At 39.0% G+C, this 15,541-nt stretch overlaps 1 protein-coding gene across 14 annotated transcripts in view; it reads left to right on the forward strand.

Annotated features, from left to right (window-relative positions):
- The window catches only part of GRIP1 (glutamate receptor interacting protein 1), a gene marked incomplete at both ends in the record, with an annotated part of 711,985 nt that overhangs the window by 541,085 nt on the left and 155,359 nt on the right, over positions 1-15,541 (forward strand). For all 14 annotated transcript variants that reach the window (XM_080705916.1, XM_080705922.1, XM_080705911.1 and 11 more), the window contains 2 exons: positions 13,132-13,267; positions 14,851-14,996. In XM_080705916.1, the coding sequence (XP_080562042.1) occupies positions 13,132-13,267; positions 14,851-14,996 (282 nt within the window). The remainder of the gene's footprint in view (positions 1-13,131; positions 13,268-14,850; positions 14,997-15,541) is intronic.

The raw sequence follows: 15,541 nt of genomic DNA on the forward strand, positions 1-15,541 counted from the left end.
CTCATGTCACTGCACAGCAGTGGAAACTGGCAAAAGACCTATCTCTGCTCTGCTGTAGCAAGAACTAAAACTGGAAATGCAGCTGTTTATCATGGAAACCCTGCTTTGATCCCTGCAGCTTTGCTGAACCAGGGGATGTCAGAAGGAGCTCTAAATGAGTATTGAAAAAAAGCATCTGTTTATTTCCTCAGAGGGATAAACTTCCTAGTGGCACCACTAAAAAAGTAATATATGGATAAAACTGTTGTGTGAGCAGTAATATTATTTCCAAAAGTAGTAGGCAGATACAGCTATAGTATTCTGATGTGAACTCCAATCCTCCTTACTAAGGCACTGGTAAAAAAAATAATCAGCCAAGTAAGCTTAGGGAAATAACCTTTCCCGCTCCTGTTCAAATGCTGCTCCTTCATCATCTTGCTTCTGCAAAATCTAGCTAGCATTGTTTGCCACAAGACAGTGCTCACTGTCTGTCACAATGCCCTGGTTCAAGCCTGATGTGCTCGTGCATTCAGCAGTTACCAGACCCACTAATGTTCCAGGCACCTCTAGAGACAGTAGAGGCACATTGGAAAAAAAAAAAAAACATTGTCTCTAACACCAGTGACATCAAAATTTGTGATTTACTGTAAGGAGTTTCTATTCATGGTATTTCTAGTTCACCTGCATGGTATTTTTTTTTTAATCTAGGCCATTTATGGAACTTCAAGAAGTAAAGAGCTTTACCAGCACCTATTTTGCTAAACATGGTAACATGGTTCTGGTAGTTGCTTTTACCTTTTTTTTTTTCCAGTACTGGGGATTGAACCCAGGGGCATTCTACCTCTGAGATAAACCCCAGCCCTATATTTTATTTTTTATTTTGAAACAGGGTCTTTATTTTGAAACAAGTACTGGGATTACAAGTATGTGCCACCATGCCCAGCTTGGTAGTTGCTTTTAGCACATTTCCTCTTTGTATCCTATCTATAACTATAGAATGAGGGTCTTACAGACCATTTGAGGATATGACATAAATTAAGGTTACATTTTCTTACTAAGTTTCTCTTTTACAACTTAACACTGCACTCTTGCCTCTGTTCTGATTACTCCCAACGTTATAAACCCCTCTTGTTTTCTAGCTTCCCTTTCTCAGTGGCAGACATCAACATCCACCAATCAAACCAAATGGAAGCCTCCAGGGCCTTTTGACCCTCCTCTTTCTTGGACCCTGCATCCTCATTGGCCTTTTAACTCCTCTTCATTAACATATCTGGAGTCAGTGCCATCCACAGAACCACTGTTGTATTTCAGTCTCTCATGTGTTACCTACGTATGGTATGGCCAGCTTACTTATTCTTCCTCAATCCTCCCTGGAGGACCTGTCCAGGCCATAACCGTCTGCCTCCTTTGAAGTTAGGTGTGCATATGGAGTGAGTGCTGCCCTTGAGATATGAATATTTGTGCCCAGTGATGGCATGTATAAGAGAGCTCGCTTCCCCTTTCCCTCTGCTAAAGGCAGATAGACATATGGTAGAAGTGCCCAAACGTTCCTATTCACAGAAAACTTAGTGTTTAAATAACTTTTTATATTGCCTTTAGGCCAAACGAAAGACACAGTTCAATTTATGATGTAGTTAAATCCGAACAACACAATTCATACTTTATCTTAACAAGTTTTATTAACCATTTGAAAAGAAACATAAATTGAAAGAACAAAGTTTTTTCATTCTTAAGTAATCACAAATGCCTAGCAAAAGTACGTTGGTGCTTTTTGGCCATTTACAACTTCTCAGATAAGCAAATCGGATTAAACATCGACAACCTTATTTCCTGTTTCACATGATTTCTGCAATAATTACCTAGTTTTGGAAAAATATGACATGAATGTTGAACCGCATTGCCTCAAGCTGTTAGGTGATGTTGTGTCCAGTGGATAGCAAATACAGCTGTGTTTCCCTCAAATTTAAAATACCCCAGAGTGGTCCTGTGACTTCACCATGAAACTTAAGGTGACTCTGTGTACTGTTTGGGAAACAAACTGAGAGGAGACAAGTCATAATACAGAAAAGAGCACAGATCCATTATTCTCTTGGAAAACTCATGTAGAAGGAGCTAAAAGAAATGATCAGAAACATTCACCTAGGGCTTGGATTGGAGCAGAATAAGCTCCTGTTATATTTGAGCTATTATTCATTTTTTAATTTACTGATACAATTTAGCTTAACTTAATAAGGTTTACTGCCCAGCTTCCTGCTGCATGCTTGTAATCCCAACACTTGGGAGACTAAGATGGGAGGTTTGCAGGCTTGAGGCCAGCCTCAGCAATTTAGCAGAACACTGTTTCAAAACAAAAAATAAAGCTGGGTGTGATGGTGCATGCTTATAATCCCAGTACATGAGAGGCTAAAACAGGAGGATTGCAGGCTTGCAGCCACCTCAGCTACTTAGTGTAGCCCTCCTCAACCTAATGAGACCCTGTTTCAAAATAAAGAATAAAAAATAGGGCTGGGGTGTTGCTCGAATGTAGAATGCCCCTGGGTTCAATCTCCAGTACTGCAAAACAAATACATACATACATAAGAAAATAAATAAAATAAAACAGCTAATATCTCTAATATACAGAGAACTCAAAAAACTCACCACTTAGAAAACAAATAATACAATAAAAAATGGGCACATGAACTAAACAGACACTTAACAAAAGAAGAAATTCAAGTGGTCAATAAATGTATGAAAACATGTTCAACATCATTAGCAGAGAGATGCAAATCAAAAGTACCCTGAGATTTCATCTAAATCCAATTGGAATGGCAATAATTAAAAACACAAACAACAACAAATGTTGGCAAGGGTGTGGAGAAGTAGGAACTCTAGTACTTTTTTGGTGGGATTGAAAATTGGTGCAACTACTTTGGAAAACAATGTGGAGGGTCTTCAGAAGAACAGGAATAAACCTACCATGTAATCCAGCAATACCACTTCTGGGTATCTACCCAGATGACCCAGCTGGACCCTGCGGCTGCAGCTGAACCCATCTCTTTGGAAGCAATCTGGAATGGTACTCACCAAGACCTAAGTTAATCTGTCCCAGTGCAAGATGGCCCTGAACAGCCACAGAAATTGCATGGCAAGTAAGTAGACTCTTGGGGGTCACAAACCTTGCAAATCACCCCTGAAGAGATGAGGGTGGGGACTACTATTATATACACCCCCTCCCAGAGACATTTTGGTGAGCTTTTATATAGTCTCTAAGTATCACCACAGGACACCCACCCATGTTGTCTTGGGGAAATAGCTCAGCTTGCTAAGTTTCAGTGAATTTGCACCTGGCTATGTTTGGGTGCCATAAGCACCAGCACCAGAGGCCAGCAAGGACTCCCATGATTTTACTCATCCAGGACAGTAAAAGTGTTCCTAGGGCTAAGGAATTGAGCCATCCAGGTCCCTGACTTGGAACTATGCAATCTCTCATTTGCAGACCATGGCCTTGGACATAGAGTGGCAGTGGCACAATCTTGGCCAGGCCTTACCAAGAGGCCAGGGGTCTGACAGAGTTTCACTTGATTGCAGGTATAGCTGTGAACTCAACACTTTCTCCACCAGTAGAGTTTGTAACTAGCATGCATGCATGCTAGTGATTGAAAGTACCTCACGTGATTATAACAAGCAGATCTGGAGTGGTATCCCAAGGGCCATGAAAGCTCAGTAAGCCAGGCTTCGAGCTCAGAACATAACAATTTCCGACTTTGCTGAGCCTAAACCCACTGGTCACAGAGGCCAGAAATCAGCACTCTGCAGTATCAGAGGCTCACAAACAGCAGAGCTGTGGTGGTCTCTGAGGTGCAGTAAATCCCAACTAGCAGGCTGCTGGCTCTGGACAAAACATCATAGTTTCTAGCCTGCAGAGTTTGGGCCTGGAGAGCACTGTGGCATGCAGCCAATCAGAAACTCCTGTTTGCCTGCACACACACACACACACACACACACACACACACACACACACACACAAACTATATCTAGTTAAAGAGGCTCTGGCAAACAAATTCAAATGTTAGATTATATAAGTCAGATTGGTAGAGGCGAATACATACCCCTAGCATAGACTTTATTTTAAAGGGATAACAAATAAACACAGGACTCACGACAAAGAGGAAGATGAATCCAAAACAACAGAAACACAAATGTGAGAACTCTGAAAATATGAGAATAAGGAACAGTGAGAAAACAATAAACTCCCACAACTCAACAAGGGTGATTACCAATACTGATCTGCAGGAAATGCAAGAAGGAAAATTTCTGAATTATGATCTTCAATATGATGAATAGTTGCAAAGAAAATGTAGAAAATGAAGGAGGAAATTGAGGCTTTAAGAAAGAACCAGAAGGAGGCTTTGAACAAAAGAAGGAGTCAATAAATGAATAATGCAATAGACACCAACTCTGGAAGGTTAAACCACATGGAAAAGAGGGTGCTACTCTTGGAAGACAGTTCATTCAAAACTGAAAGCACACTCAAACCATATACAGAAGACATTACAACACAACAGCCTAACTATCCAATAAAAATGAGACAATACAAAATGTCTCAATTTGCAGAAGACTGAGGTTCATTGCTGGCAATACTACCATCAACTCTGTATACATATGTGAATATACCAATGTCAATATCAGTACTGTATTTTTTTGTTTGCCTTTTGTTCTTAGTGGGTATTTTTTTTTCAATACTAGGGATTAAATCCTGGAGCATGCTACCTCCAAGCTAAAATCTCAGTCCTTTTCTTCACTCTTTATTTTTTGAAACAGGGTCTCGCTAAATTGTGAAGGGCCTCACTAAGTATCTGAGGCTGGCTGTAAACCTGTGTTCCTCCTGTCTCAGCTTTCCAAATACTAGGATTACAAGTGTGCGCCACCACACCCAGCTAGTACTAAGGGAGAAATGGGGAGAGGGGTACCCACCAAGTACTATGTGCATTTATGTCATTGTCAACATGATTTACATTATGATGTGAGCTTATAATGCACCAATGAAAGCACATTTTAAAAAATGGATCATAAGCCAGGTGTGATGGCACAGGCTTATAATCCTAATAGCTGGGAAGCTGAGGCAGGAGGTTCACAAGTTTGTGGCCAGCCTCAGCAATTTAGCAAGGCCCTCCACAACTTAGCAAAACTCTGTTTCCAAATAAAAAATAAAATAGCACTGGAAGTATAGCTCAGAGGTAGAATGCTCCTGGTTCAGTCCTCAGTACTGAAAAAAAAAGATAACAGAATTAAATTTAAATGTAAGTCATAATTTTATAGGAACTATAGGAAATACTTAGAAACTATAAGAGGAAAATAGGAAAGGATTTGAGGATTTAGGGCTTCCAAAGAGTTTCTAAACAAAATTATGATCCATAAAAAGAAAAATTGATCAGTTGGGCTTCATCAAAATTGAAAATGTTTGCTCTACAAAAGACCTTGTCAAAAAGAATAAAAGTAAAATCTACAGGCTGAGTTAAAATATCACCAAACCATGCATTTAACAAAGGACTAGTATCTAGAACATTTATGCAATTCTCAAATCTCAACAATTCAAAAACAAACAATCTAATTAGAAAATTAAAAGATATGGAGAGACAGTTCACCAAAGAGAATATACAGAATACAGATGGCAAATAAATACGTAACAAAGAAATGTTCACTATTTTCCCTTAGGGAAAGGGTTCAAATTATGCAAAATGAAAGCTTTAATAAGACATCACTACATACTTATCAGAAGGTCCGAAATAAAGAGTAGTGACAACACTAAATACTTATTCAAATGTAGGGAAACTGAATGACTTTTACACTATTAGTGATAGTGTAAAATAGTATAGCTACTCAAAAAACAGCTTAGCAGTTTATGAGAATATAAATATGTAACTACCATATGACCCACAAATTACACTCCTGGGCATTTGTCCCAGAGAAATGAATATTTATGTTCACACAAAATCTGCACATGAATATTTATATAGGCTTTATTCATAATACCCCCAAACTGGAAACAACCAAGATGTCCTTCAACAGGTATATGGCTGAACAAACTCTGCCTTCTCTGTACCATGGAATACCACTCAGCAGTAAAAAGGAGCAAACTATAGCTGCAGGTATCACCTTGGAAGAATCAATAGAGAAAGATGCTCAATATAAAAGTTCGACCCTGAAGGGCTCACTTTGTATGATTACATTTATTTAGCATTCTTGAAATAACAAAATTATACAAATAGAGAATGAGTTAGGGATGGCCAGGGGTTAAGGAAAGGATGAGAAGGAAAGTTGATATGACTGTAAAAGGACAGTCTGAGTGAAGCTCCTAGTGAGGGAAATGTTTTCTATCTTGACTTCATTGATGTCTGGATCTCAGGTGTGATGTTACATTTTGATTTTGCAAGATGCTATTATTGAGGGGAAAGGTAAAGGGTACTAGAAATCTTTAGGTTATTTCTGACAATAGTATATGAATCTATAATTATTTGAAAATTTAAAACTGTAATTACAAGTTTCATCCACAAAAGCAAACAAACCCATCAGCCAGTATTCAGATTCACTTGGTCCAGGGTGGGACTAGGCATCAGTATATACATATACTTTTTTTGTACAGGGGATTGAACCCAGGGGCATTCTACCTTCAAGCTACACAACCCATCCCTCTTTTATTTTTTTATTTTGAAATAGGGTCTTATTTAATGGCTGTGGGCCTCATTAAGTTGCTGAGGCTGGCCTCAAGCCTCCAATTTCCCTGTCTCAGCCTCCCAAGTACTGGAATTACAAATGTGCTCCATCACTCACAGCTCAGACATCATTTTTTTAAGGCTCCCCAGGTAATTCTACATGCAGAGAGAACAGAGCAACGGTAAATTGAACTACAGGACCCATAGACCCATCTGCCATTTGTCATTCTATGCCTTTAGCACCTTCCCTGCCTCCAATTGCCTAGTTGAGTCCTTCCTCAAGATGGACCACAAGGATAACTCCCATGAAGAACCATCCAGAGCTCTGCTTGTCCAGATTAGGTAGGGCCCTAGAGATTTCACCACACTAGATCTTGCTGCTCTTTTTTTTTTTTTTTTTTTTTTTGCAGGTCTGGGGATGGAACCCAGGGGCATTCGACCTCTGCGCTACACCCCCTGCCCTATTTTTTATTCTTTATTTTGAAACCAGGTCTTACTGAGTTGCAGAGGGCCTCACTAAGTAGCTGAGGCTGTCCGCAAACCACGATCCTCCAGGTCTCAGCCTCCCGAATGCTGGGATTACAAGCGTGCGCCACCATGCCCGGCTTCTTGTTGCTCTTTTGCAAATAAAATTTATGCCTGTCTCTGCTCTTTCAGCAATTCTTATTACAATTATCTACTTTGTACATGTAGCTCCTGAATTTTATAGGCCTATCAAAAATTAGGAATAACTTCTCTTCTGGTTTCAGTCTCACTATATATATATATATATATATATATATATATATATATTTTTTTTTTTTTTTTTTTCTGGTGGTACTGGGGATGGAACCCTTCTACCTCCAGGCTACACTCCCAGAACTATTTTTTATATTTTATTTGGAAACAGGGTCTCTTAAGCCAGCATGGCTGGCTTCAAACCTGCGCAATCCTCCTGTCTCTGCCTCCCAAGCGCAGAGATTGCAAGCGTGTGCCACCATGCCCAGCTAGCCTCACAATATTTTTACATAAAGCAAGAGTTGGGCATGGCAGCACATGCTTGTAATCCCAATATTTGGGAGACTGAGACAGAAGGATCCAGGTTTGCAGCCAGCCTCAGCTACTTAGTGAGGCACTCTGCAATTTAGTGAGACCCTATTTCAAAATAAAGAATAAAAGATTGGGCTGGGGGTATAGCTCAGAGATAGAATGCCCCTGGGTTCAATCCCCAGCACCACAAAAAATAAGAATAAATAAATAAGTAAAGCAAGGAGCAAGATAGTTTCCGGATACCAAGCATTTTACAGAACAAAATAAGGATGGTATGCTGAGTTAATTTTATTGATTAAGTGGACTGGTGAATAATTTTACTATATGCAAAGTGCTGTTTAGAAAACAATGAGATGACTTTATGTGGTGGCATAGGCCTGTGATCCCAGTACTTGAGAGGCTGAAACAGGAAGATTGCAGATTTGAGGCTAGCCTCAGCAATTTAGCAAGCCCTCTGCCACTTTGTAAGCTGTTTTGAAATAAATAAATAGGGCTGGGAATGTAACTCAGAGATAGAATGCCCCTGGGCTCAATCCCCAGGACTGAGAAAATAACCAAAAACAATAAAATTATCTGATATCAGTTCACAATGCCATATGCCTGTGGTACTACTTTTCATTCTCTTTTGTTTATTGGTTTGTTTTGATTTTTTTTTCTTCTGTATGTCCCTGAAAATCTAGACTCTGACCAACTTGAGAGGCAGTTTCTAAGGGCTTTGCAGTCTCCTTCCTGTTTTTCTGGGTCTGTGTTTTTTGGGGGGTTTTGGGTTTTTTTGTTTTGTTTTGTTTTTCTTTACAATCTCTCCAGGAGACATGATTGGTGGTATGACATCTAACCACAATTCTTTTACCTCTTCCAGGGAGACATTATGGGCTCTCTACTTTTTCCCAGCAATATTAAAGAGCAAGCTAGTATGCCTTGGTAACACAATTTTTCACAGATTCTTCACAAGGATACATGTCCTATTTTTTGCAATATTTTAAAATACAACTTGTACCAAAAACACTATATTGCTACTTTTATTGATGTTGTTAACTTTATAGACTAATTTAGGGAGGATTGATATGTTTTTTATGTTGGGCTATGCCATCCACTGGAATATTAGTTCCTAGATGGCAAGAAGTTAATCCATATGATTCAATGCTATATCTCTAATGCCTAGAACACGACTTGGCTCATAGTAAACACTCAATTTTTATTGAATGACTGAATTTGTTATCTTTTCATTCATTTTGATCTTATATTCTTCAGAAGTTCTTTAAAATTTTCTTGCTGAGTGTAACAGGGCACACCCATAACCTCAGTTCATGAAGTCTGAGACAGGAGGATCACAGGTTCAAGGACAGCTTCAGCAATTTAGCGTGTTCCTCAGCAGCTTAGAGAGACTCTGTTTCAAAATAAAAATTGCTTGGTGGTAGAATGTCCCTCGGTCCCTTGGTTCAATCCCTGGTTAAAAAAAAAAGAAGAAAGAAAAAAGAAAGAAAGAAAGAAAATGAAGGAAAAGAGAAGAAAATGAAAGATAGAAAAGACAAAATGTTAAAGTTTTCTTCCTATAAATTACACACAGTTTTCCTAAAATGTATTTTTATTTTATGTCATTGAAGTAGCAGATCTTCTCTCTCTATGATAACTTTTAACTGGCTGTTGTTTGGCTATATAAAGGCTATGTGTATATTATTATGTTTAGATTAATTTTATAAAATTGTTATTTAATTTTTTTATTTGTCCATAAGATTTTCTCATAATTCTTTACTTTCACCAAGCATCATTGTTATTTTTCTTAAACTTTTCTGAAGTTTCTGGATGTGGTGGTTCATGCTTGTAATTTCAGTACTTGGAAGGCTGAGACAGGAGGATCACAGGTTTGCATCTAGCCTCAACTACTTAGTGAGGCCTCCACAACTTAGTGAGACCCTGTTTCAAAATAAAGAAAAAAAAAATAGGGCTGGGGGTATAGCTCAGAGGTAAAAGGCCCCTGGGTTCAACCTCCAGTACTGCCAAAAAAAAAAAAAAAAACTTTCTGGAGTTCAATAATTTTAAGATTAAATTCCACTACCTCCAAAAAAATGACTAAGCCCCATTCTATCAGTGAGACTCTTGTTAGTTATGTTGAATAAGTCATGGTCCAGATGTAAATCTGCAATTTCTTTTCTAAGACAATTAACTATGGTGATTAAGGGAAACGTTAGATCCAGAACCATCTCATTCCTTGTAGGTTGCACATCATCTGTTTACTGTGCTGCATGCCGATTTAGAGAGACTATAGTGAATCCTCATCACTTGAGAAAGAATATTTGCAATTTAAATCACAAAAGAAGAAATTTTCAGTGCAGATGGACCTGCCCAAGTTCCCCTGTTTCCGGGCAGTGTTTGTTCACTAAGCCTTGCAACTTAAGTGAACTCGTGCAAACAAACGCATCTGTCATCATTTCTCTATGCCATTAGATCAAACATTAAACACCAAAAAAGACATACACGATGCATTCATTGCTCAAGTAGAGGGTGCAGGTTAGCTCTCTGCGTGTTCTTTCCTTTCTAGGCCTCCTCTTTTCTCCCACCTTCTTTGGAAACACCCACAGCAGATTTAGTCAATTCCTTCAGGACTACAGATACATATTGGCAGCCAACATTCTTGTGATTCAGTGCATTTTCTTGTAACAACATTATCTCTTCGCGCCTGAGCTCTGCCTAATTTATATTCCTCTTTTAGTCTGCTCTGCCCAGCTAATCCTGATCAATAAGTACAACAGATTGCTCAGAAGACAAACTTGTGAAATAGATGTAGCATTTGGAGCCTCGAGGCTTTGGTTTACTGTTCCAGGACGATCTCCTCTGTGTTTGCCTTGCTTACAACTCGCCTGTGGTACAGTGGGCCCTGACTTTGCCTCTGTGACTAGGGTATAAGTATCTCAAGAATAAGGGCCTTAACTTTTTTCATCTTTGAGTTTCACTTTTGGCTCATAGTAGGCGTTCAGTAAATTATTGGATGTATAAATTTTAATAAAATAACCGAGTAAGAATAAAGTTTTTAGGAATGGAAACTTACCTCTCACATTCCTGTGTCATAGTTGCTTCTTTGTGGATTTTTGATTGGGCTCTAAGGTCGACCCTTAAAACTATGCTTCTAACTCTTCAAAGTGAAAATAAATATTTTCTTTCTCGTTAAAATTAGTTTTGATGAAAAGATTTGAAATATGTTCAAATGAAAAGGTAACTGACTATTACCAGTTTTGAAAGTAGCCAGATCAATGGATTTACTTGTATATATTATACATTAAGATATATAAAAATTCATTGCTAATATATTTAAAGGAGACGCAATGAATTCTTTGGAGCACTTTATATCTCTGTGATACAGTCACCATCTATACTGTCATCTTTGTTACTTTATTGACTTTATTTCTTAATAATTTATACCTTGCCTTCTACCAAATTAAAAAGATTTGTTAGGCCAAGTGGTGCATGGCTTATAATCTTAGTACTTGTGAGGCTGAGACCGGAGGATCTCGGGTTCAAGGCTAACATGTATTAATATAGGTTTTTTTTGTTAAGTCAGTCTCTTCAAATATCAGTTGGGTCCATGTGGGCCTCTCTGGTTGCTTGAGGAGGCTGTTTGTTTTGTTTTAAGGGACCATGGGTGGAATGCCCACAGTGATGGGCTTGGTTACAAATATTCCTGGTAAAAGATGTAAAAGGACCTGTACTTGCATCCACTCAACAAGAAGTTTGATTCTTGAACTTTGATCCTTATTTGGTCTCTAACATAAAATGTTATGAAGGAAGCTGATGTCATACAGATTCACATCCCCTTCCTTAGCTTCTGCCTTACAGGGCAGCAACAACTCACATATATCATGTCCTGAAACTGCCAAAGCAATGAGGCTCCCAGGAATGGTGTACTGGAGGGCCAACGCCCCAGGGCCCGGCAGCCTTGACAGCCCTGCCTGGACTGAGGCTCTCCACAGCCCTGAGGAGACCAGCACCTGCTGCCTATTGCTTTTTTCCCCCAACTCCTCGGCCCTTCTCACTAAATCAGATGAGAGATTATTTTTACATGATTTTCTTCCTTGCCTACTGAGATAAATACCAGGGGTAAAAATTTAATAACCTTTACAAAGAGCATTTATAGAGATTTTTAAATTTGTAATTAACTGTTGTGTATAATTAAGAAAAAGACAGTGTTGTTCAAATGATCTTTTTTTAAACTTGACTTTGAAAGAGTAAGTCTGTTCTTGCATCTTAATATAAGTATCTTTGATGCTCCCAAAGTTCATAATCCTTGAAATTTATAAATGATCTGGGAGAACTTGAAAAACCATCCAGTTTCCCCATCTCATACCCAGAAAGTGTGTAAATCAAGAAGGAGAACTAACATCACAAGGAATTCTAAAACAGTATTTATCATAATTAGCCTCTGGGTAGGTAAATATTGACTTCTCATTTTTATATCTGAAAGGAAGGATATTATTCAGGGTTTTTAATCTTCTGTTTTGTCTAAATTAAAAAGATTTGCCAGGCCAAGTGGTGCATGGCTTATAATCTTAGTACTTGTGAGGCTGGGACAGGAGGATCTCGGGTTCAAGGCCAACACATGGTAATTTAGTGAGACCCTGTTTCAAAATTAAAAATAATATAGGGCTGGGGATATAGCTTAGAGATACAACATTCCTGGGTTCAATTCCCAATACAACAAAAATAAATAAATAGATTTGATTTTCCTTGGGATTTAGATATTATTTCCATAAGTCCTTTGAGATTTTTAAATATTGTTACTTAGAGAAAGAGCAATTTATAGCAGTTATTCAGAAATTCTGAGGACCAACCCTGCTTTGCTATACATACTGTGACATATTCTGCAAAACAAATAATATAAGTTTTTTATAAGTTTTTGTGTTTTGCTTTTGAAAGACAAAAATGAAGTACAGTCAATACTATTTTTCTTGACCCTTTGAAGGGTTCTTTTCTGCCAGTTGGTTTCCTACACTAAAATGTACCATGGACTTGGAGTCTTCAAGTATAATACATATATTCATATTGTTATTTAAAATCCTGTTCTACTTCTTACCTGATAACATTCATTTGTTCCATTTGGAGTTACAAGAAGAGAAGCCGAGAAAGTTGTCAAGGAATGATAGAAAACAGTCAATATCATCATTGGTTTGTAAGACAATTTGGCCTATTGATTATCAGTGTAGTGTGAGCTACCCCACTGGTGCTATTTAACAACCTCTCGTGGAATATCTGCTTTGGAATTACCTGTTTGCACACTTTGATGAGATCCTCTGCACATTATGATGAAGGGAGGTCACCGATGTCTTGTCTTATAGAACAACATGTGGAAAGAGCTTACGGAGAAGAGTCACCTAATCACACAAAACAACCTCTGTGCCCACTCGCATTTAACAGGGCAAATGCTTTTCTTTTACAGAGGAATTCAAGGGCTCTACCATCGTTGAACTGATGAAGAAAGAAGGCACCACCCTGGGTCTGACGGTATCGGGAGGAATTGATAAGGATGGCAAGCCTAGAGTGTCGAACCTGCGACAAGGAGGGATCGCTGCAAGGTAACTGCCTCCCAGGGAATGCAGAAACCTGGGGTGTGATTAATTCAAAAATTAAAGTATTGTCAGAAAAAGGTCACTGATAAATAAATGACAGTTACCATCTGCCAGGCGTCATGTCCCAGCAGAAGCACAGCAGGGCAGGTCTCAGAAGCTGCACCCTGGGCCTGCCCATGGCTTTTCTGACCTACACTGAAGTCACTAAAGGAGTTTCTGTCTCATCTCAGGAGTAGCCAGACTCTCAGAAGGGTTGAATTTTAACAGGCTTATATGGATCTAGTCCTCAGTGCACCACTGAAGACAGGCTGCAGAGGGGATGAGGACTCAGGTAATCAAAACGTGACACAGATGACCACACCATATGTCTGTGGAAACTGCCATGGGGCAAGTGGCAAGCCCAGAAAGAGCAGGAGGCCCCCGTGAGTTTCCAAGAAAAAATTTTCATTCTCTACTCAACTGTGTGTGACAATTTCCTTTTCACCAAGTTGGAGAGTTGGTTTCCAAAAGAAGGTTTAGAAAAGGAGTTCTCACTTTGTCCTTCTTCCCAGGAACTGCAAATTACTCTAGTTCTTGCCAAAGGCAGAATGTCCTAAATACTGGGCAAGGGTGAGCTTGCTTTACAGACACTTCAATTTGACTTGATCGGGTTTCATTAACAGTAAAGTTAATGGTCCTTAAATCCCAGACAACAATATTCTTCACGTAATTTCGAGTTTGATTTTAGAGTTCTTACCTTATAAAATGTCATCTGAAATAGCAATTACTTCTGATAATCAACCTGTTTGTACAATTGATAATCTAATCTACCTGATTGCATGATTTGAAGGTATTGCTTATAAGAGAGGCTGGTATGAACACAAGCACCTTGACCCACCTCCTTTGTGCTTCAAGAGACTTTCATTGGCCCTGGACAAATTCCCAGTAAATATAATGTCATCTATGAAATGTCCCAAACACAGCCAGTGAAAATAAGAAAAAGACCTGGAATATCTGGGATCTGGATCTATTCCCGGAGAATCAGACCTAAAGGAGCTAGGGGAAAAAAAAGTGTTTCTCAATCAGGCACAGTGGTGCATGTTCAGTTACTTGGGAGGCTAAGACAGGAGGCTTAGCAGCACCCTTAGCAATTTAGCAAGACCCTGTTTTAAAATAAAAAAATAAAAAGTGATAGCCTCAATATAGAATGCCCTTAGTTTTAATCACTGGTACCCAAAATAAATAAATATATAAAGGGCTGAAAGTGTATCTCTGAAGTAAAATGCTCTTGGGCTCAATCCCAGATTACCCCCAAAAATGTTTCTCTTTGCTTTATGATGCTTTAAAATTAAAAGAGACAAAGGTTAGGGGGAACGCTCAGAGAGAGTGGCATCCCAGAGCAGGACTCGTGAGATACGGCAGAGAGCTGACTCTCCTCCTGGGTTGGCTGCTCTCCTCCTAGGGGCCAGTCATATCTTAGGAGCAGGGACTTCGCCATGTCACCTTGTCCATTCTTGAGTGGAAAATGACTCAGACTGGCCTCAGAATGACTGAGACTGGCCTCAGACTGAGAGGATGGGTACCCTGAAGCGACATTTTCCCTCTTGCAGAAGTGACCAGCTGGATGTGGGGGACTACATCAAGGCAGTAAATGGGATCAACTTGGCCAAATTCCGCCATGATGAGATCATCAGCTTGCTGAAGAATGTTGGGGAAAGAGTGGTTCTCGAAGTCGAGTACGAGCTGCCCCCAGTCAGTAAGTAACGTGATCCGTGCTCCCTCCTAAAACAGATATCTTCTCTGCTCCTTTTTCCCATTCGTGTCTCATTGCATAGATGTCAGAGCAAAGATTCTTGAGAATTAGAAAGTATTGGAATTGAGAAACAAGAAGAAGTAAAAAGACAATGGGTGACAATTATATTATCTAGGGCCCATCTGCCATTAGGGTGATTTAGGAACGTATTTTTACCACTGAAGCTATTTTAGTTAGCACTTACTATATTTATGAATTCTCTGCATTACATACTATCCAAGCTTTGTGCTCTGGTTTAGGGAAGGCATGTTTCATGTGTTTTATATTGACTCTTCTATGTCTGAAACATAAAAATACTTTCAAAGACATTATTTTCAAGTAATAATAAGAATAAAAGCAGCTGACACATTTGAAAGCTTACTAAATGCTGGCATTATAAGGAATTTGACTTGCACTGACTTATGTAGTTCTTACCAGAAGGAGGATCAATGGAGATAAAATTTAATATTAAATAGCCAGGTTCAAATCCCATTCTCACCTTTCATTAG

Source organism: Muscardinus avellanarius, assembly GCF_963383645.1.
Source record: "Muscardinus avellanarius genome assembly, chromosome: 11".
Classification (NCBI taxonomy): Eukaryota; Metazoa; Chordata; class Mammalia; order Rodentia; family Gliridae; genus Muscardinus; species Muscardinus avellanarius.